The 25137-nt window shown below is 48.4% G+C and overlaps 1 protein-coding gene across 1 annotated transcript; it reads right to left on the bottom strand.

The window, feature by feature from the left end:
- Positions 1-742: 742 nt before the first annotated feature.
- On the bottom strand, positions 743-24674 carry ABCF3 (ATP binding cassette subfamily F member 3). Its single transcript, XM_078869641.1, has 22 exons — positions 24547-24674; positions 20799-20946; positions 20065-20144; positions 19509-19564; positions 18114-18211; positions 17014-17136; positions 16633-16737; positions 15599-15760; positions 14833-14913; positions 13125-13184; positions 12691-12747; positions 11979-12001; positions 11494-11549; positions 10136-10336; positions 9468-9544; positions 8775-8819; positions 8012-8144; positions 6854-6942; positions 6527-6618; positions 5815-5947; positions 5356-5443; positions 743-4941 (listed from the first exon to the last, which is right to left on the bottom strand). Exons 1-22 carry the CDS (start codon positions 24617-24619, stop codon positions 4783-4785), a joined length of 2139 nt encoding a protein of 712 aa, XP_078725767.1. The 5' UTR covers positions 24620-24674; the 3' UTR covers positions 743-4782.
- Positions 24675-25137: the final 463 nt, after the last annotated feature.

Genomic DNA, 25137 nt, shown 5'->3' with positions numbered 1-25137 from the left:
GCTAGAGTCCTCTCGTCCTCTGGCTTGAGATGGCTGCCACCTATGGGTCAGATGATGCCTGCCACCATTAAGCAATTGGTAATTACATATAATTTATTTTTTCCTAAAAAGTGTAACATTTTGGGAAAAAAATTTCACGAAAATTGTCACGCACAACCAGTCTGTGTGGAAAATGTCAGCTCGATTGGATCACGGGAAGTGGGTTAAAAAACGACCGAAAGATTTGCACGGTCGTAAGCGCGCAAGCAAGCAAGTGAACTTAATATAAAGGATTAAAAAAAAAGTTTAATTTGGGTCCAGACCGACTCACAGCAGCAGTCTATGCAGTGATTCGATAACCGTGGGCCGGTTTCGTCCTCACTTGGGGCCTCAAGAGCAGTCACCAATGCTCGCTGCTGCAAAGTCTGCCTCCAAGCACCACGTATGTGGTGGAGTCGGCACTTCTCCAACCTCGAGGCCCCTACGTGCAGAATGCCAACAGTAATGCAATCTGTAATAACGAGAAAACTCCACCACAACAACCGAATAACAGTGCAGGCTGGGAAATCACACGTTCCCAGGCCAGCACCATTATTCCAATGAACGTTTCCCCAAGCTGTGACCAGTGGTGGAGGCAATTTGAGCACACTTCACTCTGGTTCCGTGGAGATGTTATTGCATTCAATATGCATTATTTACAACACGACATATTCCACCGCGTTTAACTTCACAGCAATGCGGCAGCCACACACACAGCACGGGATCGCAGTCGATGCTTTATTACAATGGAGAGCGGAGGGCAGCACGACGAGTCACTGTCAAAACCACGCGGCATGTTACGGGCTGGCCGAAATCCACAGCTCGGGGGGGGGGGGCAACCTTTACAGAGCAACAATTCACCCAATTGTGGGAGCAACTGCATAGATTAAACACAATTCATGAGCCGATTCCACTCGACGAAGCATCTCGTCGGTTAAAACCAACCGCCAACAAACAAAAAAACAACCTTTGCTGCACGAGTGCTTCCAGTGGCATAGCTGTTCGAGTGTGCAGGCGGTGAAACTGCACTGGGGGCCCAGACGCTGGGCTACGGAGATGAGAGAAATCGTAGAGGGAGCCCCATTTCATTCCTTGCGTGAGGGCCATTGCCAACCGTGCTACGTGACTGAACGCTTCCGAAGTGTTTCTGTCAGCTTGTGGGGTTTTCGATTCTAAAAACAGGACGAGTCAGCCCCAGGCTTTAGCACAGACCCAGCATCAGTTGTGACCTTACACGGGTTTCAAAATAATGTTAAATATTGATAAATTCCTCGCGTCGGGTGTGGCCAAGCCAATGTTGGCCAAACACCACCAGTCTGATATTTACAAGCGGTGGCGGCGCTGCACCGTCAGCACCCCAGAGTGAAGGATTGACGTTAGTAGTGCCCCTCCTCTCAACTCCGCCAATGACACCACAACAAAGCAGCATTGCCATAAAATCGAGACTCGCGCCGCTCGAAAGGCTCGCAGGTGACAGCGATGGGGGCAGAAAAAAAAACCGAGCCCCAGGTCTGACGAGATCCACAATGATTTGTTGATTATTTCTCGCCAGAAAAGGCGACTAAAATAAGGCGTTCGGAGTTCTGCAGTTGGTCAGGGTTTGCGTGAAACTATTCTGTAAAATACCAGCCAAGTCATACACGGAAGCCGTAACCAGATGTATCAATAACCCTCGTCTAATCTGATGCACACCCTTGGAACCATTGTTTTGTTGAGAGATTTAACATGGCCATTCAATGTAGAATACATGACTTCTTACGAGGGGTTTCATCAACGAATGTGCCTTTGACCAAATCACCTGGAATGTGCCCAACATCATCAGATCTCAGTATTTTGAAAGGTATCCACCAAGTACAAAACAGGTTGTCATCGGGAGGAAGCTTTATAATGGGCAGCAGAGGGCAGCGCAGCAAACTCCATTGCTGTGCTGTATTTCTATGGCCCAACATCTATTCTTCCCTTCTTCACCAACTTACAATGACCAGCATGGTGAAAGCATGGTCAATAAAACCCTCATGGCCCATATGGCGTGGGGTAGGCCCTCATTCAGCAAGCGGATTGACAAAGTGGCTTCACATGAAAAGATAAATCTTTGTCTGAATGTGACACAGAACCAGCCTCATGAAGGAGGTTTAAAGTCCATGATTCGATACAAAACCTTGCGCTCATTCCACATAGAACCTTCCGTTTCCGTTAGGGTGCATAATATCAATTCATGAACGTGGACCAATTTCACCCAAAAAACATAACGGAGGTTATAAATCCTAAGCGCGCGTTGTTAAATACCGTAAAAACGTGTTCGCGAGCTGTCACGAACGACTAATAAGCGATTTTGCTATCAACTCAAGACCGAGCGTTAATCGACTGCGCACAATCTGTCGTCACAGGTCAGCTGTGGCTCTCCTACTGGTTCTCGTCTGCTCCTCGGATGGGTGTCGAGCGAAGAGTGGGGTTCAAAAATAAATCCACTCATCTGTAACGACGGCAACATTCCGGGTCGCTCTGGTGGACGAGGGGAGGCTACAACTTTACGCTCGGCGTCAATAAACACGTGAAGCCGGGAATCGCAACGCGGGTTTTGTAGCAGCAGCACGGGCAATTCTCAGCTGGCTAGGCAGCTGTGCACGCGAAACAACCATCATCATCATCATCATTCGATGTCAATGGGAATGAAATGATCAGGTGAAATGGATACACGCCGTGTGCAAGTGGAGAAATCGAAAGATTTTCAGAACAAAATATTTAAAAAGTCACCCCCAAACGAATGTAAAGCTGAGATACGAAAAAAAACAACTCACTTGCGTCAATAACATTTCCTAAGATAAAAAATTATATGACAGGCGACTTGAGGCAATGGTGCTTCTCAGGAACGTGCTGAGAAGGACGGTTTCGAAAAACGTAAATATGCTATGATGAAGGCCCATTGCCTGAAATGCCACATTATATAATTTTTATTTTTAAGGCAGTGTTATTCTTGTTTATGTTTCTGCACCACTGCCAATGCAGCAGCAGCATCACCAAGTAATTTGTTTAAAGACTGACTGTTGTGTTGAATGTTTTTTTCCTTAAAACCTTCTATCCACATCAATAAAAAAAAATTGCTCCTTAAAATTCAGTCGTTCTCTAGTTTCCCTCTAAGTTGGTTTATGACTGAGGGTGTTTAAACAAGATGCATCGTATCGCGAATTTGGAGAATAGATCATTCTCTGATGGGGTCTCTAGACAACAAACTGACGGACCAGGCATTAGCAGATGAAGATTAATGACTATTTGTCATATATTAATAGGGGTGAATAAATTAGAAAAAAAAGGTGAGGAGATTGAGTTAGGGTACACTTTTAATGTATGTCCTTCAATCCTCCTGGGCACTCTTGAATGAGTTTACGTAAACTCATAAACAATCCTATTACGCAGAGCGCAGCAACAAATTGTCTTTTTTTGTTCAAGTGTTTCTCCCTCATTTAAAATTGACAATGAATAAACCGTCTGTTCTTTTTGCGTTGCCGTTCTCCTTTTAACACCACACACAGCCAACAACAGAGGCCACTGTCCACACGTTCTGACGTAACTGCAAAAACGTAAATCACTTTCAGGAGAGAACAAACAAAAAACCGCACTGCGAAAAATTTCCGGGAATATTTCTGCGCTGCAACAACAGGGACGACGCACAGGCTCCATCTTTAAGAGTCCAGGGTACGGCACTATGTGTCAGTGGGGTCACCCCGCGATGAAGGTCACGGGGAAAAAGTGGCGACTGGGGAACGCATATCCAGCCGGGTGGGGCAACCTCACCCCCTTTCCCGATGCTGCTGACGATGGCGATGTATGTGCAGTATCACGAATCATGATCTTCCCAAGTTGACGTGCGGTTGTGTGGCGCACGTTTGCGGCTATAAAGCAGGCAACTTTGATTTTCCGATGACAAAAACAATGTCTCGCTTGTGCGCGCGCAAGTCTGTGTACGTCTCGTGTTGCCGGGGACGCACAACACACACATAGACGCAGGGCACGGCACCGGCTGTTTCACCTACGCGCTACAAATCGAACTGTGAACAATGTGCTGTACAGGCCTCGGTGCGCTTTGATCGAGGCACCCTTTCATCATCAACGTTTCCCTTATTTATCCCCCCCCTCCCCATCAATTCTGCCAAATAGGCCTGCGTCCAAAGGGAAAACCGTAAGGTGCTAACGAGCAGACAGAAGGACAATCGAGCAATTAGGCAGATGAACCGGAAGGTGAACAAGTGAAGAGATGAATCTGCAGGTGGATGAGCGGAATAAGTGGATTAGCGAGAGTAGGTGGAACAGCGAGCGACCAAGTTGATGAGCGAGCGAGCGGGTGAGCGGGTGCATGAATGAGCTAGTGATTGAAAAGAGCGAGTAGGTGGATTAGTGAGAGAGTAGGTGGATGAGTGAGTGAGTGGGTTGATGAGTGAGTGGGTTGATGAGCGAGCGGGCGAGCGAGTGGGTGCATGAATGAGCGAATAAGTGGATTCGCGAGAGAGGTGGATAAGTGAGCGACCAAGTTGATGAGTGAGTGGGTTGATGAGCGAATGGGCGAGTGAATGGGCGAGCGAATGGGCGAGCGAATGGGCGAGCGAATGGGCGAGCGAGCGGGTGCATGAATGAGCGAGTAAGAAGATTAGCGAGAGAGTAGGTGGATGAACCAGCACATAGGTGAGCGAGCAGCCGGATAAGCGATCGAGTGGGGCGGGAGGAGGGGGGTGGAGCCTGTGATCGCGCGAGCCGGCGCGACTGCGGCGCTCAGATCATGCCCTCCTTGCTGAACTGCTCGTGCAGGACGTGCTTGTACTCGTCGAAGCCGCCGTCCACCCTGCGCACGCCGCGCTCCTCGCACACCCAGAGCTCGCGGCACACCGTGCGGATCAGCCGCTCGTCGTGAGACACGAGGATCACGCCGCCCTGTGGACAGAAGCGCACGCCGAGAATCCATCATTCGCCATCGATGCTCGGGGCGCGTGAACTTTTTTTCAAGTGCGGGGGGCCCACACATTGCAATACTCAGAGCTCCCCACCGGGGGGGGGGGGCAAGAGGTTCATGTGAAAACATGCGACCATGACACCACGTCGATAAGAGCGACGTCATATTGGCGAATGCAACATCGCACTGATGAATGCGACATGATGGAACTTCTTTTGCAACATACGTAGCCAACCGTGATAATTGGAGGTGCGACATCACGGCTGCGAGAGCGACGTCACGTTTTGGATGTTCCCAAGTTACCCTCTACGCCATAGTTTGCCCACCCCTGATCCGATGCCTTGATGACGACGATTTGCTTATTGAACTCGACACACAACAGAAGCAGTGCCCACCTTGAACTTGTTGAGGGCACAGCCAAGCGCCTCAATGGTCTCCATGTCCAAGTGATTGGTCGGCTCGTCCAGGATGTAGAAGTTTGGACTGGGAGGCGACACACAGTCGGGGCAGTCATGAAACCACTCACCACCACTCCACCCACAACCCGCCCACACCTCCCCATGGCGAGGGTGAAAGTTGGGTGAGACTGCAACCATTGAGAGAAGAATTTGGCAAGGTCCTCACTTGGGGAGTGTAAAAATGTGGTCACATGTTCACCAGAGGATCCGGTGAAGCTCCGAGTGATGGTGAAAATCTCACTGGGGCATGGTTCCCACCTGGGAATGGCTCTCACCTGGAGCATGGCTCTTACCTGGGAATGGCTCTCACCTGGGAATGGCTCTCACCTGGGAATGGCTCTCACCTGGGAATTGCTCTCACCTGGGAATGGTTCTCACCTGGAGCATGGCTCTTACCTGGGCATGGTCATCTGTGCGAAGGCGACGCGGCTCTTCTGCCCCCCGGAAAGACTGGCGACGGGGCGAACTGCGAGCTCTCCCGACACGCCGTAGAGACCCAGCTGGTGGCGGTACTCCTCCTCCGAGCGGCCTGTGTGTCGCACACGACACCCGCTACAGCCACCCGCTACAGCCACCCACTCTCGTTCGCTCCCTTCTCTGCAGCTGGGGCCCTGCCAAATAACTTTGGCTATTAGCTACGCACCTTCACGGTTTTGGAATGACAAAAAAAACGTGGGTTCATCTTTACCGTGCGAATGAAACGCCTGTGCCTGCTTTCCTATCGCTAACGCGTTGATGTCTTACAAGAAATAATACACATCCACCGCAAAATGTAATTGCGTATCGATCGAGTATGAAGTTCTTGCAGTGACAGAAGTGACCGAAACATAGCGTTAAAATGAGAAACTCGGTGTTTTTGCCGAGTCAAAAATATTCCCCTGCAGTAGCTGATTAGTGCGGCGAAGATTCTTGCAGTGACAGTCGGCTTTAATGTGGCTGCCGGCCAAGTGAAGTGAAGTCACAGGTCATGTTTGGCCCACAAGGCCGTAGGCTCTCCAACCTCCGGTCTATGCTGCGTGACCTTAGGTTCCTACGAACACACACACGCAAGTGTGTGTTTACAACGTCTTTCGCACCGTACGTAGCCAACGATCTGTCAGAGACGGACCTGAAAACTTGGCGGCGAGCAGCTCCACCGAGTTAACGTTGAGGTCGAGTTGATCCACGTGGTGCTGGCTGAAGTAGCCCAGCTTTAGGTTCCTGGTGGTTCCCAGATGGTGGCCGCAGCGCAGGCAGGGCACAGAGGTGAGACAAGACCGCACAGGCAGCACAGGCAAGCAGTGCAGTCAGGAACACGGATTATACAGCATCAGGCAAGCAGCGAGTCACACATGGACCATTCTGGCCTTAACAGGCGCTTGATAACAGTAATTTCCCCATGGCTATTTGCGGGATTTGTTTTTCTTTAGTATGCATGTGTACTAACTAGAATCACCTGTGTGCGTGCCGAATGCCTTGCACTGGTGATAAATTCCCCATGAGAATCTTGAGCAGGGTCGTTTTGCCAGCCCCGTTCTCTCCAACCTGTGGCACGCACACACACATATATACCAGACACACACACACATTCATAACCAACATGAAACACAGGGCACACACATATACCACACAAACACACAAAACACATAAGACGCACACATCACACACAAAGAGAACACAGATGCCCACATCCAACATGAAAAAAACAGCACACATAAATATACAAACATACCACACAAGTATAACACATACCGCACACGCATATACCACATACACACCACACACAGAGACATACCACACACAGACAATGGACACACAGTCAGATATAGAATCATGTATTACGCCTTCGGACAGGGGGTCTTCGGTAGTACGTACTTATAGAGAAAAGATAACATTCCAGACATTGGGAGCAGCTGCAGGGAAGGAACTTCCTTCCTTCAAGCAAACCTCGACCGAGGGTTTTTACCAGTTGGAGGAAGCCAAAACAAAACTATTTTTATTTTACCAGGAAAGGCCCACTGAGCTATGTAGCTCTTTCTCAGAAGCGACCTGGCCACAAATCATAGCTCGACGAAGTGGATTATCATTCGGTGGAAATTTACAGCAGGCAAATAATCTAAACACATATTTCTAAACCTGGAGGGAAAAACCAGAGGACCCGGAGAAAAATCCATGCGTTCACGGGGAGAGAGACAAGCAAACTCCAAATATACAACAGGCGTCAGGGTCGGAATCGAACCCACGACCTCCTGTATACCATGCGAGGTAGTTAACATCTTAACACCGTGGCACCCTGTTGAGTGTGCAGGCTTTGCAACTGCACCGAGGCCTACGATCAGAAAGGGGTCCAAGTTGTGGGCTACAAATAGGGGACAAAATTGAACACATGGTCCCAGTTCACTCCTTGCGTACAAGGGGCCGTGTCAACCACGCCACTGGGGTTTGACAGGAGGCCTCAATTGCTGGAGCGGAGGGGCGCGCATGAAGGAGAGTCGGGAGTGATTGCAGCCATAGGTTAACGCGGCAGCGCCGGGATGGGGCACATTTGAAAAAACTATCGGGGTGAGAGGTGGTGCAGGAAACGCGACGGCGGTGGTGGCAGGGGGCGACGCACAATGCAAATGCGCGAGTCGAAGTCGGCGGAGAGGCAGACGTTGTGGAAGATGGGATCCCCGGGGTTGTAGTGGAACAACACCTCGTCGAGCTGCAGGATGGGCGGCGATAGCTTCTCAAAGCCGTCGGGGAACCTGCAACAATCGCAAGGCGGTGGGGGGGGGGGGGTCACGATGGAATATACGCATGCGCGGAAACCTCAGCGAGTGAATTAATCGATCATTCAATCGCGTGCATCTCAAGATTGTAAATGATGGCGTTTATTTACTCAGAGACTCAAGACCCTTTTTCAGGCGTGAAATGATGTATCGATTCATCAATTCCTTAAGCTCGCACACATTTTTCATATTCTTTGGGTCTTTCGGTAAAGCCACGTAGATAGAAAAATAAGAAAAATAATATCACGACGTTTCGATCGCAACACAAGCAATCGTCATCAGGTGAAAAAATATAGCGGGAGAGCTGCTGGGGCAGGAAAAAATATATATGAATTCCTGCAGTCACGAAAGCTTTAAGTCAAGACTTGCACACATTACATGCACCTAAGTGCAACTCTTCAATTTGTATTTGTTGTATGTAGTGGCTTCCCGCGATCCCTCCAGCCACTAGAGGTCGCTACGTTCACCGCAATGCGGTCGCGGCGGGACATGCCGAATAAGGTGAAGTCAACTCAGCGAAACAAGCCGAGAGATGTCATTTGTAGCGGATTAAGAGGCGCAGCTGGGAAGGCCCAGCAAAGACGACAAAGGTACCAAAGAACTTACTTCAGCATGACCTCAGACTCCTTCTCTATCGGCGTCAGCTGTGGACTGCATGTGGGCAGAAAGAGAAGACGCGGGTTATGAGAGTTACATCGAGGCAGTTTGTGGACTGAAATGACAGCTTAGGTGAACAGCTACAACCACAATGATCAATCGCACTCCTACTTAAGTGTTTGCCATTCTAATTTTAAGTTAGCCGAGTTTGTGTGTAGTCTGTTGTCCTCCCCCCACACCTCCGATTAGCATGGTTGGCTACGTATAGTGCGAATAAAGTTCAACATATATACATAAAAACCACAAATCATCGTCACCCATGGTTAATCCACTGCTCGATGAAAGCCTCCCCAAGCTGCCACCATCTCAACAATATTTAAAAAAATTTACACAAGTAAAAGAGCAAACTACGCTTACAATGACCACGGTTCTGAATGCCACAATACTTGCAGCAGCAACAACAATAATCGCCTTTACCCCATTGAATAAATCCACCGACATAAGGGGTTAACACAAAGCTCTGGACAGATGGATTCAAGAATGCATTGTTGTTTTACCACCACCTCCTGAAATACACAAAACACATCTCGTAATGCGTAGTGCGATGTTGATCAAGCAAAGAAGACTCCCCCCCCACCCCTACAGCTACCCCCAACAGCCATAACAAACTCCCGCCTTGCCAACTATGAAAGAGAGGCTCACAGTTTCTCCAGAAGCTTCAGCTTGCTCTGCACCTGGGAGGCACGGTTGGCATTGTACCGGAAGCGGTCGATGAATACCTGCGAGAGGAAAAGCGCGTTCCGTCATTAGCACCACGGGTTCAGAAATAATAAAAATCGACGTCGGGGCATCTGGGGGCGCTTTACACGCAATAAGCGACTCGCATCAACGTCTCATCTCACGCGGTTTGAAAGGGCACCCTGAGTTGCTGCTGTCCCTGTGGGCACAAGGGTGATTTAACACCACACCTGTAATTGCGCGTTATGCTTCCAGTAGAGGGGGAAACGATTGCTTCGTGTAAAATACAAATTTAGTAATTTGAAGTAAATTTTTCTGAACTGGACAGTTACGCCGGCAATGCGCTAGTGTTGCGAATGACAGCAGGGCATCTTTAACGTCCACTAGTAAACTGACGATGCGAAGTGTTTTTTTCTGGTGAACACAACCGCAGTAATAACCAGGGAGGCCTGCCAAATTTACAACCGCGAACCTCTGCAACAAGCGGGTGAACACGAACGTGCTACCGTTCTGTCATTTCACCGCCCCCGAATAAACCAAGCTGCCAAAGCCAGTCCAGTCTCACGCTGCCTTCCGCCGCCCACCACAACGCGGCGTGACGCAAGCGTGAAAGCACAAACGCATGCACGCACCTGAATGTGCTCACGGTACTGCATCTGGGCATCGAACTCGCGCTGCTGGCTCTTGAGCCGCTCCTCCTTGGTCTTGATGAAGGCCTCGTAGTCCCCGCGGTACGCGTCGAGGCGGCGCGAGTGCAGGTGCACGACGTCCGTCACCACCGCGTTCAGGAAGTTGCGGTCGTGAGACACCACCAGGATGGTCGACTTCCACGTCTGTGGGCGCGTGCACACGACACGGTCGCTGTTAGCGTGCAGCGCTACTGACCCGCCGGCCCGAGTTCGATTCCCAGATACGGCGAACACTAAGGGGTGATTATCTGAACTGGTCCTGGGTCTCACCCCAGGTTGACTCAGCGCTGATAAAGGCAGAGGGAAATGGAATCAGCCATAGAGGGAATGGCCAAGCAGTCAGGCAGAGGGACGACAGATAGATAAAATCACGCTGTTGTCTGTCCCTCCATCTATCTGTCCTTTTTGTCTTCATGTGCAAAGGAACAGACAGTGCTACAGAGAGATGAAATCACCAAACAAAGGCAAAATGACACCGAAACAAACAACATGGGAAAGACAGACAGATGAAATTGTTACCAAGTAGAAAAACCCTATGACCAATGAACCTGGAATGTGCCTGATATTGTCAGATCGCAGAAGCTAAGCAAGATTTTGAGCCTGCAACACAGTGCTGGGGACAGGTGACCACCACGCACAAACAGGATGTCACAGGCTGCTGCAGAGGCTACGTGGTGGGCAGCAGAGGGCAACGCAGCAAGATCCATAGTGGAACTCTACATCTGTGCAATAGCGTCTCCGCTCCTCGCCACCACCAATCCGCACTGGCCGGCGTGGTGAAGCCTGGTCAAGCATCGCCCCCCCCCGCCCCCCACCACAACCCACACGGTGTGGGGAGGGGCTCTCTTCCAGCAGTGGATTGACATGAGGACTGTGAATATCTTGAATTTGGAGCTTTCGTGACTGCAGGAATTACTCTTTGGTTCTTTCGGTAAAGTCACGTATAAAGATAAAATAATAAATTAAATAATAACATACGACGTTTCGATTGCAACACAAGCAATCATCATTAGGTATAAATGAAATAGCAACAAAAAATCTAACCAGAAAACTATAGACAGACATATAAGCAGACAGATATCACCAAGATACATAGATATCTGTCTGCTTATATGTCTGTCTATAGTTTTCTGGTTAGATTTTTTGTTGCTATTTCATTTATACTTGATGATGATTGCTTGTGTTGCAATCGAAACGTCGTATGTTATTATTTAATTTATTATTTTATCTTTATACGTGACTTTACCGAAAGAACCAAAGAGTAGGACTGTGAATGTACGAGGAGAAGAGGTGATGATCACCTGCAGGTAGTTTTCCAGCCAAAGGATGGCCCTGATGTCCAACATGTTGGTGGGCTCTGTGACAAAACAACCATGATAGCTCAGAGAGAGACACACAAACATAACACATGTGCCCGTGACCCAGGTCTCTCCTGTGAGAGACGTGGTGTGCCAATGGGCTTTCACAGGTTTTAAATATACAAAAAGAAAATGCAATGTAAGTGGGGCTGGCAAAACATCCCAATGTTGAAAAATTACCTGCAAAGTTACTCAATTTGGATTACACGGATAACAACATCGCCCCCATACTGCAAAAAAGTCACATCACCCTCCTGAAAAGGAGCATTTAGACTCATTTTTTTACTTGTCTATCCAGGATAGTGACGCTATCCTATAGTGAGGCTATCCTGGGCTAACAAACATAATAATAAAGCAAATATATAGATTACAAATAAAAAAAAAACCACGGTTAAAACAAGCATGGATTTCAGAGGGCCCCAACTCACCATCAAGTAAGAGCAGGTCAGGCCTGAGGGACAACAGACATGATGAGTTTTACTCTCAATCAATTCAACACAACTCTTATTCCAAAAAATATTATGAGCTATGAAAAGCTCGAGACATGTTCAGCCAGATTTAAACTTGTTCACATGAGAACGCCTCTACTTTGCGCTGACGTTGGGGGGGGGAGCACTCTTGTCCCATCATATTGGTCACACTTATCTGTGTGCATTTTACCGCTTTTTCCACGCAAAAAAAAGACATGTGGAAAACGGCAAAATTGAGCCACAGCCATTGGAAAACATCATCAATACCAAGTTAAACACCAGTGACAATGTGTTTTGCATGAAAGCTTCCTCCACGTGGCGTGTCGGTCACCAGGGCTGTTTGACCATACTTCACTACGCACTGGTCAGTGCGGGTTCGCGAAGATGTGGTTCACAGATGGGAAAGCACGAAAGTACAGCGCAACAATGGATTTCGCAGCGCTGGGCTCTGCTATTCACCACATAGCTCGCAGCAGCCTAAATAACATCCTTCTGTGCATGGTGATCACCCGTCCAAGCACTGTCCGGGCTCAACCCTGCGTAGCTTCCAAGATCTGATGATACGCGGCATATTCCCATTGACCGAGTCATAGGCCGACCTAATATACACTGCTATCATTTCACTTTTACGTACGAAAACCTTGGCCGTGTGTTGTGCAGTGATACTCACTTGGCAAAGAGTGCTCTGGCGAGCGCTAGCCTCATGCGCCACCCTCCCGAGAATTCCCTGTTGACGGAAAATAGCAAAAAAGGAATGCGTGCACGTGAGCCGCCGACATTGACGCACGCGACGCTGGAGCAGCGAGTATCAACGGTCGCCAACCCCTCAATATTCCTATTCTTTTGTACGGATGTTAATTGAGTAGCAACGATAAATCGCTGTCGTCGGGAGTTGTAAATCCGTGCGGCGTTGTGTCCCACCCGTTTGTTGCGGCGCGTCCACGGTCTATTGTTTAGTTTTTCCTTCGTGGTTGCCGTGGCCGGCTCTTCCCCGAGAAGCAGCTTCGTGGAGGACCCAAACCCCCCCGCCCCCCCGGCTATCGGGAAGCTGGCAACCAAACGCAACGAAAAAGGGGGGTTTGGTGATGATGGGTTTGTCCTCACCTCGTCGGCTGCTGCTGCATCGTGGGCGTGAAGCCCAAGCCGGCAAGGATGACGGAGGCCCTGTAAGCATTCCCCAAACGGGTGTCAATTCAAAAACGTAGCGCCACGTACTTGCCAACGTGAAGATAATGTATCCAATCAGAGAACAAAAACGAATCTTATATACAGCCACTGGCAACTCGCTTGCGGGATATTCTAAATTACCCAGACACGCGCGAAACACACACACGGGGCCACAGATGGGATGGAAAATAGACAAACACGTACGTGACAATCGTTCACACAACACACACAGAGGAGACCATGGAAATACACTACCGGTGCCAGGCACTCGTGGCTATGCTGCACAAAATCGTGAAACTCCCTCTCTATTCGCAGTCACCGAGGCCGCCATCTCCTGGCTTGCCAGGGTTTGGCAATACAGCAAGTGCATTAGTTCCTATCTGTATTCTATCTGTATGGGGATTGACTGTTATTCCCCGAGCAAGGGTGGGTAATGTCCAGGTACTCCGGTTTCCTTCCACGTGTCTAAACACTCATTAACGGATTTAATTTTCTATTTAAAGCTTTCGTGACTGCAGGGATTCATCTTCTTGGTTCTTTCGGTAAAGTCACGTAGAATTGAAATAATAAAATAATAAAAATAAAACATAATAAAATAATTCTCACGACGTTTCGGCCACAACGCAAGTAGCCGTCTGTCGAGGAGACAAAGTCTGAATGACTCTGTCTCCTCGACAGATCTGTTCTCCACCTGAGGATGGCTACTTGCGTTGTGGCCGAAACGTCGTGAGAATTATTTTATTAAGTTTTATTTTTATTATTTCAATTCTACGTGACTTTACCGAAAGAACCAAGAAGACTCATTAACTGAGTTGGTCAAACATCCCAATAAAGGGCGACAGAGTTTGGGCAATTGTTGGCACCGGTTCTGGCGCTGTCTTCTGGCTTGTCTGTGGTTTCCCACGCCTCTGAATCATTCTCCATATCTCTCGACATTGGATGGAAAGTATGCGAGCGACAAATTATATTATATTGTTACACACACAAGCCAAAATTCAAACACTTACACAATACAACATATGAGACAACACTTACGTACACAAACAGGAGATGACCACCTAAGAAAACACACAACACACAAATGCCCGAGCCAATACTCGCACACATAAATATACACCAGAAAAAATTGCAAGACGTAGTCACAAACAAGACCACACACACGCCACACAACAAACAAGACACGGCACACGAGCGGGTGGTGTAGATATCACTGCACCCAGCCGCCTTCATCTCCTCAGTGCTCATGTTTTACAAACCGTATCAGGTCCTAATTTAAGGCTTAATCGACCTAGGGGAATGCCCGAAACCGATTCAGATTTTCATCACTGTTGACCATGATCAGGAATCAAACATGAGTTGTCAGGTTCGTAGCGCAATGCGCTAACCACGACATCGCCACTCCCCGCACCACACACACATACCCACACAACAAGACAACACCCACGATACTGACCCTGGAATCATTCTCGTGGCGAGACTAACGAGACGTGGAGGTGTTTTAACAACGAGGGCACGTTTCCTGTATCAGTACGGTCATTCAGTACGACTGGAAGTCCAAAACATTTCGAGACCATGATGATGAATCCCTGTGCGACTCGGACACGGCAGGAGACGAAACAGAACAATGCAAAGCCCCGTGTGTCACCTGGCAGGCGCCTTGTCGGCCTCGATCTCCTCCAGGCGGGCGAACACCTCGGTCAGTTGCGCCGCCTCCGTGCCATCGACTCTACGGAGTGCGCGGAATGAGAGAACAACGCGAGTTCATGGACGCTTCTTCTTGGTTTATTCGGTAAAGTCACGTAAAAGGAAAATAATAAAAATAAAACATAATAAAATAAAATTCTCACGACGTTTCGGCCACAACGCAAGCAGCCGTCCTGGACGCTGCACAGTCACCGCACCTTCGTTATGAAGTCAGTAAAGAGCTTATCCAACCTTAAAAACGGCACTCTAGATTATCCACAGACAGACTTGTCCGGGTTTGTAAATTAACCGTGCTTGCGAAAGAAAAGTAAATTCTATATCCGCGGGCACTAGTTTCTTAGTTAGACGCTGCTCCGCTTGTCGTGAGCGATTGACTCAGTGGCCACGTGACCACAAATGTCCAAAACTGATTACAATAAAAACAGACGGCACACTTTGAGTCTTCACCCCAATGTTACAATGGAAAAACAATAATATTATTTTTCCCATAATATCTACATATATGTTCCGCATCGTCGGCAGAGAGCCGGTTGGCTGCCAGAGAGAACAGGAGGCGGCCGGCAGCGCCCCACAAGATGTCTGCGAAAAAGAGCTTCATGGCTCATCAGATTCCTCCCCCGGTCTAAATAAAGTTTCAGATTCTGATTGATTCTGTCGCGTAAACCACGGCTGAGTGACGCCGGCACCGGCGGTGACGGAAGACTCACATGCCGGCGGCGAGGCGCTTGTTGAGCTCGCGTTCACGCAGCAGCAGGCTCTCCCGCTCCGTGTCTGACTCGAGCACGCTCTGCAGCGCCGGCGTGTCATCGCCCGCCACCTCCTGCTCCACGTGCAGCACCGAGATGTGCGTGGGCACGCGCAAGCTGCGGCTGTGGGAGGGGGGGGGGGGGCGGAGGGGGGAGCAGGGAGGGTTAGGAGGGAGGCGGCAAAGTGTGCATGCACGAGGGCGAGTTTTAGAGCAACGACGGATGATCGGTGAAGCGCGATTTAGTTTCATACGGCCGGCGGCCACAAGAAGGCCTACCACTTCGAAACGCCCTGGGTTCCTGGGAAAGCGCCCTAACCACCAAGCCATTGCTCCAGCAAATACACGCCAGACAATTATTCACAGACGTACAATCGAGCAGCCACCTTTTTCTCCCCAGTTGTGATGTTTTTACACACCGTGCCAGGTACTCATGTTTTCCGCGACGCAACAACAATAACCGCCATTCGCCACGAAGTGGCAGTGACGTCACCGTGGCGCTTGTGACAGGCTATGTGCACGTTAAGGCCACGTGAAGTGTCGAACGCCCGCTGGCAGGAGGTCACGGGACAGACCCAGGTGCCATGGGTCGACTGACTGAGATGACAGGCCAATGCACCACCTGTGCCCCCTATTAGCAGCAATACATACATGCCACGACACACATTACCCAGGAAAGCCTCACTGAATCTCAACTCTTTTTCAGAAGCATTCTCCCGAGTTTTCGCAGCAGGGGGCAATGTTACTGCGTGTAACCCCAATTGAGTAACGTTGCAGGTAATTTTCCAGCATTGTGATATTTTGGCCAGTACAAGTTACGCTCCTTTTTATTTGTAAGTAAACTGTTAAACCGGAGAAAACCCACACAAAACAAGGTGAGAACATACGAACTCCACCCAGAAAGGTGCCCGAGTTAAGAATCGAACCCAGGCCCTTCTTGCTGTGAGACACAAGCGTTACCACTGAGCCACCCCGATGCCCAAAGGCGCCGCTCACTTGGCGATCATCTTGAGCATCGTGGTCTTGCCCAGGCCGTTCCTGCCGATGAGTCCGTAGCGCCGACCGTACACGAGGAAGAGCTCCGCGCCACACAGCAGCGACCTGCACCGGGAGAACATCCACGCTCGCGTCCGTCAGTCGAGCAAACCATGCTCTGTTCAAGCGGCGGCAGCAACAATGAGAGAAGCAGCAGAATTCATAGGAGACGCAGTAGGAGCCAGGGCAGCAATACTAAAATCATCATCGGCAGCCATAGCTAAAGCAGTAGAGAAAGCAGTGGCAGCGACGGTAAAAAGTAGGATAATAAGCAATGATAAAATAAGAATCAGCGGCAGCAGTAGTATTATTGGCAATGTCAGTACACGCGTACATACACACCTCTCTCCAAAGGAGATGTCGAAGTTCTCTATGCGGATGTCGAAGGTTTTGTTCTTCCCAGAGGCCTCTAGCTTGGTGTCCTTCCGGCTGGAGGCCTGGCTCGCCGACGCCTCCTCCAGAATCCTGAAGCAAATGGAGCCGTAGAATGTATTCATTCATTTGCCGTTGTGGTCATTCATTTGTTTGTTCATTCATTCATGTGTTCATTGATTGGGGAAACGTCGATGCAAATGGGGAGATGTGGACTATGGTCAGACTCTTAACTCATTATAGCCGGCAGCGCTGATTCATCAACTTATTAAGATGCTGACCATATATATTGTAATACAGTTACGGAGCACAACCCCAATGCCCCAAAACATTTAGCCGCCAACAACAACCAGCACTTTCAAAGTTGTAATAGATAAGAGTAAAAACATTTCTCAAATTGAGAAAGGTCATACATATTTTTGAGAAAAGAGACTATGGCAGGGAATTCCAAAGTTGCAGCTGTATGTGGTACGAAGCAGGAAGACAAATGGTGTGACCTACAGTGTGGTCGTTGAACAGTGTGGATACGATGAAACGGTCAGTGTGGTAGATCAAGTCCTCAACATGGGTGGAGGGATCAATGGGTGAAGTACAAAGGAAAAGTCACAATGGCCGTGGCAATAGAAGAGCGACGAGGCGGCAGGTGAGTGCGCGAGTGACCGAGTGAACCGACGAGAGCTGAATATTATTCACAGTACAGGAAAAACTTGGATTGCGAGCTTAATTCGTTCCGAAAACGTGTTTGTAATCCAAAGCACTCGTATATCAAAGCACTCGTATATCAAAGCACTCGGAAATCAGTTGTGATCACGTGACGCTCGGCAGACAAGGCGTATACACGTACTATTCGTATTGCAAGACCTCGCTCGTTTATCAAATTAATATTTATACATTTTTTTAGCTCGTCTTGCAAAACACTCACAGATCAAGTTACCCGCAATCCAAGGTTTTACTGTACATTCAAAAACACTACTAACATGGCGCACGCACGCGTACAACACACACACAGCCTTTAACACAGCCTGCGCTACACAGGCACAGCGTGAGCAGTTGGACTCTGGGAGACTTACACGGGGCCGCGGGGCCGACCTGTATCGCGCTCTGCCCGCCGCTCCTGCTTTGCCTTCAGCTTTGCCTCCGCCTTCCCCAGCTTCTTCTGGTCCACTTGCTGCCAACGCACAGGCACAACGATCCGCCGCTTAGCCTCGCACGGCGCTGTTAGCGAGTGTCTTGTCATAATAATACGTTTAATTATTGTTTAAAATTCTTACGCACCGCACAGCATCCGCTCACTCTCGAAGAGAATGACTCGGAGGTTACAAGGAGCCACAGACGAGTGGGAAAGACAGCCACGCAGTGAGCGAGTGCCAAAGGCCCACCTGCGAGCTCTGTGCTCCTCTATATATTAAGGTGTTTACGGGGAATTAATGAGTGTTTATACATGGGAGGAAACTGGAGCGCCTGGATACAACCTTAACGTGTGAGGGGGCAAAACTCTATCCCGTACAGATGGAACAGTTGGGAGTCCACATTTGATGTGTCGCCTTCTCCGGGCAAGCCGAGGAATGGCACCTCGATGCCCACAGGAAAAGGAGTTTCACAACATTCTCGCAACATTTGTGATATCCACCAACCCGCGCCCCCACACTGCTGGTTTACAGGCGCATGCGCCACAGTCCGGTTAAACAACACCAAGCGGTCATGTGGCCAACGCGACGAACACACGCACAGTCCCCGTCACCAGATAAACGCTGATGTTGAATACAACACCAACACAGCGCTCATTTACACTGCTGGTTGTAGGAGTGTGTGCGCAGGAGAGTAGGGTTAGAGAGGTTAAAGGTAGGGTCGACGTATTGTCACAATCCATTCCCTTGTGTATCGTCTCGTTTCTAGTCGAATTTTGTCCGCATTAACATATGTATCATTTACATATAATTGCATTAATTATAATCAATTCTGACATATGCGATTGTATGCATTGCATCGTGAGCCTAAGAATGAATGGTATTTTATGAAGTTGTTACACGCCTTGTAAAAAGGGTTCCATGGAAGCCTTGCTTTAAACCCAGTACGAATACTGTCCGTGTTTACGTCAGAGGTCGCAAACGGTTTTTGATTCCTTACCCGTACCCGGCCGCACCAGGGTCGCAAATGGGTACCCGTACCCGGCCGGGTACGGGTACCCGTTCCCTACCCATACCCTACCCGAAATGAGTGACAAACGGTTACTCACCAGTGACTCACGGCCTACCCGTACCCGTACCCGGCCGCACCAGGGTCGCAAACGGGTACCCGTACCTGGCCGGATACGGGTAGCCGGGTATCGGGTAGGGTACGGGTATCCGGTCGCGACCTCTGGTTTACGTACGTCAGCCTATTTCACGCGCGTTCCTTGTCCTCTCGCGTACGTGGTTACATCGTACGGATTCCCGGACGCCTATCTCAGCGGGGCCACAACTCACCGTGTTCGGTCCTTTCTTTGCGAAGAAACTGTGTGCTGCGTTCGAGGAAGCGCGTTCTTTAAAAAAAACAACCGAAAGTAAAAGAAAACGCAAAACAAAAAACGGAAGGTTAAACGATTCAAATTACGTGCCTTTTAAATTAAGGTACACAAAAAGATTAGGAAAGTATGCTTTTTAAACGAAAACAAACGTTTTTAACGTGTTCGTCCTTAAAAAAACGTTATGCTTTTGCCAAAAAAAACGGTAAAGGTGCAGCCCTGCAATTGCTTGCTCATGGCACTGCAGGCGGAAGGGTGCCTGCTAAAGTGATTATCTAGGAGAGCCTCTCTCATAGGGTACCTTGACTTACTCTTCCACACTGGTGAGACATTTTGTTAAAGGTGGGAATAGCCACACTTTACTCCACTACACACGTCCTGTCAATTGACTGGTGTACTCATTCATGCTGCCAAGAGGAGAGATTTGACAAGATAAAAAAATGTATACAAAATATAACGGTCAACTGGATTAAAAAATCTTGATAAAAGAACGCATGACCAAAGAAACAAGCACTCACCAAAATGTCCAGCCATCTCCGCCAGCTGTATCGGAGTATCAAGCCTGGATTGTAGCCTCCCTGAGCCACTCAGTCCATTCCTAGGGGCACAAACAGCAGCAATAATTTGTGTTCTCTGAAAATAACTTTCGAAGCCAATCAGTGACCTTAGCCTGATCCCGATGAAACTGGATGAACATTAAAAAAAAACTGGCAGGAAAGAGACAGCAACGGCAGAATATGACTGGCTTCAACAGACTGACATGATACTAAGAACCCTGAGCCAAGAAAATCAAAAGCACATACTTGACAGTCATGTGTTGGCATAAATCATCAAAAACTAACTACATGTCAGGAACGCTGCCTTAAAAACGAAAATGATATACCGATTCACGATAAATTTCTGGGTTAGGCCACGTAATGATCTGGCCAAATTTGCGCAATAAGGCCTTCCACCACCCGGCATAGCCAAGCAAAATAAATTGTCATGGTTTACTAAAATCTACGTGTACCTTTCTTATAACATATTATTCTGACGCTTAGAGGAATGTCTCTTCTTCAGAGCAGAGATAGAGGGCATAAAGATGTGGTCAAATATGCTCATTTTTATTTTAATCCATTTATTCGTGTACTTTTGACTTTTTATAAGTGTATTACACTTTAACATGTATCATTAAAAAACTTTTAAATTTGTTAATTTCTCAGGGTCTCTGGAGCGTTAAAAGCTGTTGGTGATTAGCTCGGCGTGCACGTACACGTGCAGCGCGTTGAACATCCTCTGGCAGACGTCTCTGATGTCCTCGTTGTCCTTGACAACCTCCGAGCCCTCCTGCAGCACATCACCCACCGCATCCACCACATCGTCCGCCGACTCAAAGTCCAGAGCACTGCACTCGAGCACACCTGGGACACGGGATGAAAAACACGTGGGCGCAGACAGAAACACAGGGCAGCGATTTAATGGAGGACTCAACCCAACAAAAAATATATAGATTCCTTTTCTTGTAGGTATAGCATATGTATATACGTTGAACTTCTTTCGCACCTCCTTGCTCCTCAGATGTGTGATTATACAAGTGTCACGTGGAAAGAGCCCCAACTGGTAGCACATGGCCGTGACAAGTGGAGGCACTGGGTCGCCTGAAATGTCACGAATACAAGACAAAGTACCACATCCTGTGGACTCGCTTTAGGGGCACCACCTCGCAAGCAGACGTGTTCGCAATTTTCCATGCGTTCCCCACAATAAATGATGAATGGCATGCAAATCCCCACTCTCTTCACCTTTTCACTCAGAGTATATTTATTTTCAACTCGTAGACTTAGATGGGCCGCCTGCAGTGGAGCAGGAGAGCACGGACGATTACATAATATACAGTAGAAGAGTTTCACTTGCCACCTGTGACTTCTGTGTCATGTTTGCACCAGTGACCTAAATGAATAATTTGCCCATGACCAAATCACTCTTAATATCCTCAAATTACGTCAAACCTCAGAAGCTAAGCGGGCTTTAAATCTGGTTATAACTTAGATGAAAAGCTGCACAGAAATGTCAGGCTTGGGCAGCAAGGTGACGGACATATGGCAGCACCAGGAATGGCTGCTCGACTCGATTTGTGCAGATCTTTTAATATAACCCTCTCATTTGCATGCAGCTTTCCTCAGGCACGCTTGTTCCCTTCCACATGAAGCCAAACATTAGTGGAATTGATCAAACATCTCAATGCAGGATCCTGCGACATAAGTGTCTGGAGTCCCTTTCTATTTAAAGCTTTCGTGACTGCAGGGATTCATCTTCTTGGTTCTTTCGGTAAAGTCACGTAAGAAGGGAAATAATAACATTATTATTTATTATTTTATTATTTCCCTTCTACGTGACTTTACCGAAAGAACCAAGAAGATGTCTGGAGTCTCATTTAATATGTTCTCTGTGGCACAGTAGTTGCTTTTTTAACATCGTTACAATACCCAGGCAGCTGTCAGTGATTGTATGCGTTCCATTAAGTTTTAAAACTGAGTGTCTTGGATTGTCTGACATGAGTTGTGTCACTTTAGGATCGTAATTAGAGCTATACGAGTGTGACTCGCCACGGATTCAAAGTATTGGAGAGGCCTTCATGCAGCAATGAACTGACCATGACTGATTGTGAACAAAGCTGAAAACTTGTGTCAGACAGAATGGGACACACAGCCAAGATAATCGCACTGTCTACAACACACGTCCCCGAGTTGTTTTACTTTGACCACATACTCATTGTTGGAAGCCGTTCTCGTCAGCTGTGCTCCGATAAAACTTTCCAACGACACGTGTCAAACACATGCGAACCACGGACAGTACAGGATTCATGACCGATGACAGTGGCCGTGCATTCTACATGTGAGCATGGGGTGGCGCTAATCTCAGCAGTCTTGAACTGATGGTTAATAAAACCACATTGCGTTGGCGAGAACGGTCATGACATAAGACAATTTCTGGAAATCAATAGTTGTATTATATAGGGCAGTTAATCGATATAATCACGTAGTTTACCTGTCACGCTGAAACGAGCGCGCATCAGCAATAGGGCACGACCGATTAACCCACTTCTCTCCACGAATATTATTGATAAATGCATTTGTTTTGACCGTGTGGCACGTAATAATCTAAATTTGTGCCAATATATAGGATCAACAATTGTAAAAAAAACATAATCTAGCAGTTAAATCTATAGAATCCACAGTATTCTATGAATTTAGTAATATTAATGTGCATAACCTCGTGGCAATCTACAGCAGTCCCGAGACTATATAATCTAGATGTAATTGCTTTACAGCTCTGTAAATCCACTGTTGAATGAAGGCCTCTCCCAGTAATCTCGGTTATAGTGGTATAGTGGTTGTTTGACCATTCAGTACTTAACCAGCTAGTGAGTCAGTGTGGGTGGGTAAGGGGTAGTGACCATAATACTTAACCAGCTAGTAAGTCAGTGCGGGTGGGCAAGGGGTATTGACCATACTTAATTAGCTAGTAAGTCAGTGCGGGTTAGCAAGGGGTAGTGACCATAATACTTAACCAGCGAGTAAGTCAGTGCGGGTGGGTAAGGGGTAGTGACCATAATACTTAACTAGCTAGTGAGTCAGTGCGGGTGGGCAAGGGGTATTGACCATACTTAATTAGCTAGTAAGTCAGTGCGGGTTAGCAAGGGGTAGTGACCATAATACTTAACCAGCGAGTAAGTCAGTGCGGGTGGGCAAGGGGTAGTGACCATAATACTTAACCAGCGAGTAAGTCAGTGCGGGTGGGTAAGGGGTAGTGACCATAATACTTAACCAGCTAGTGAGTCAGTGCGGGTGGGTAAGCGGTAGTGACCATAATACTTAACCAGCTAGTCAGCCAGTGCGGGTGGGCAAGGGGTGGTGATCATAATACTTAATCTGCTAGTCAGTCAGTGCGGGTGAGCAATGGGTAGTGACCATAATACTTAATCTGCTAGTCAGTCAGTGCGGGTGGGCAATAATACTTAACCAGCTAGTCAGTCAGTGCGGGTTGGCAAGGGGTAGGGGGGAGGAATGGACGAGTTTAGATATTTCACTCGTCACACGTTCGCCATGGCCGGGAATTGGACCCCGGCTATCCATCGTATTGTGCCAACTACTGCGCCACTGCTCTAACTCGACGAATCCACGGTGATATGAATGTATACATACAAAATCTAGTCGTATACCAATAACTATACAGCGTACGCTTTACATTAATTAATAGATTTTCACACGCAGGATCACTACTTTCGCCGAATTATCAGTTTAAATTGGCGATTCATTCATTGGTCGTTGCATACACCAGCTGGACACAAGCGCTGGGCAACGGAAAGAAGTGAATTAATGGAATCTAACATTACAAAAAATAACATTCTGGAACATTCTAGCCTCTTAACACCAATCATCTCGGCAACATTTGATGATGCAGTACTCAGGACGTCGATACCGGTCCCAAGATAAAACTAAAAGCGCTGCTGGATATCCGCAAGATATTTACACAGACGCTGCTCAATCACGGTGGGTGACATCGGCGTTTGTCTAAAATTGTATTTACACAATAATCGGCCAGGCACAATCCACTGCTGGATGAAGGCCTGCCCGAGTCGCCGCCATCTCGCACAATCCCCGCGAAGTCACCGACACCAACTTCTTCTTCTCCCGTGAACTTTGCAACGAGTTACTTTTTCATAATTAAATGTGGCCGAGCCGGCGACGAGAGACGTCCAGACCGGGTTTGGTGGAGGTCGCCGCCACGCGAAGCGGGCGAGAGACCGCGCGAGCCCCCCCATCTCGCCTGGTTTCCCTACCGACCACAAGCGACCCGGCACGGGGGAAGCTGCCTAGTCGAGGGCGGTCGAGGCCTAATCGCCTCGAGGTGGTTGGTGGTGGGGGTGGGTGTGAAACGCGAGCGTCAAACCCTGCGGAGCGCCTCGTTGCCAGCGACACCCGCGCCCCTAGCAATGTCGGAGGTTTCGCCGCCGTCACCTGTCACGTATTCGAACAGCTCGCTGTCGATGAGCGGGAACTCTTCACGGAGCAACTCAACGCACGCGTCCATAGCGGCTCGTGGCGGGCGGGTGACGTTGTCGGTGAGGGGAGTGGGGGTGACGTCATCGGGAAATGACGTCATCCAACATTCTGGCGATGGCGTCATTGTCTAAACTAAATAAATAAACTCCCTGTCCCTTTAAATCGAAATGATTTAACTCTCGATGACGTTTTCGTGCGAGGCTGCGTTTAGAATGAGTGGCGTCATCATTCGCTATATTAAAACAACGTTAAACTAATTATTTGGCGACGACGTTGCCAGAATTGCTTGTGCTGCACAAGCACAAATAATGCAAACTCAACAACGCATCCGTCAATAATAACGCCGGGGTGTGTGTGTGTGGCCTTCAAAATAACACGCAAGATGACCTGTTCGGCCTAATGACTCTTATTCACAAGCACACTAAGAGGGATAAAGTCCGAGTGGCAAGTAAATACGTCATCGAGCGACGTAGTGGTAAAAATCGACGTAATCGCGCGATGACGTCACATGATGTGACGCGCGCAACGGGGCGTGAACGTGTTGCG

This window comes from Lampetra fluviatilis, chromosome 28 (assembly GCF_964198595.1).
Source record: "Lampetra fluviatilis chromosome 28, kcLamFluv1.1, whole genome shotgun sequence".
NCBI lineage: Eukaryota > Metazoa > Chordata > Hyperoartia > Petromyzontiformes > Petromyzontidae > Lampetra > Lampetra fluviatilis.
This window is presented reverse-complemented; position numbering and strand designations above follow the sequence as displayed.

Excerpts from the sequence above, each read along its gene's own strand:
- ABCF3 (XM_078869641.1), bottom strand. The coding sequence starts at position 24,619 with ATGGACGCGTGCGTTGAGTTGCTCCGTGAAGAGTTCCCGCTCATCGAC. Across the intron at positions 15,761-16,632 it reads ATGCTCAAGATGATCGCCAA|CCGCAGCTTGCGCGTGCCCA; the intron begins GTGAGCGGCGCC and ends CCCCTCCCACAG. Across the intron at positions 4,942-5,355 it reads GTGCCCTCAACAAGTTCAAG|GGCGGCGTGATCCTCGTGTC; the intron begins GTGGGCACTGCT and ends TTCTGTCCACAG.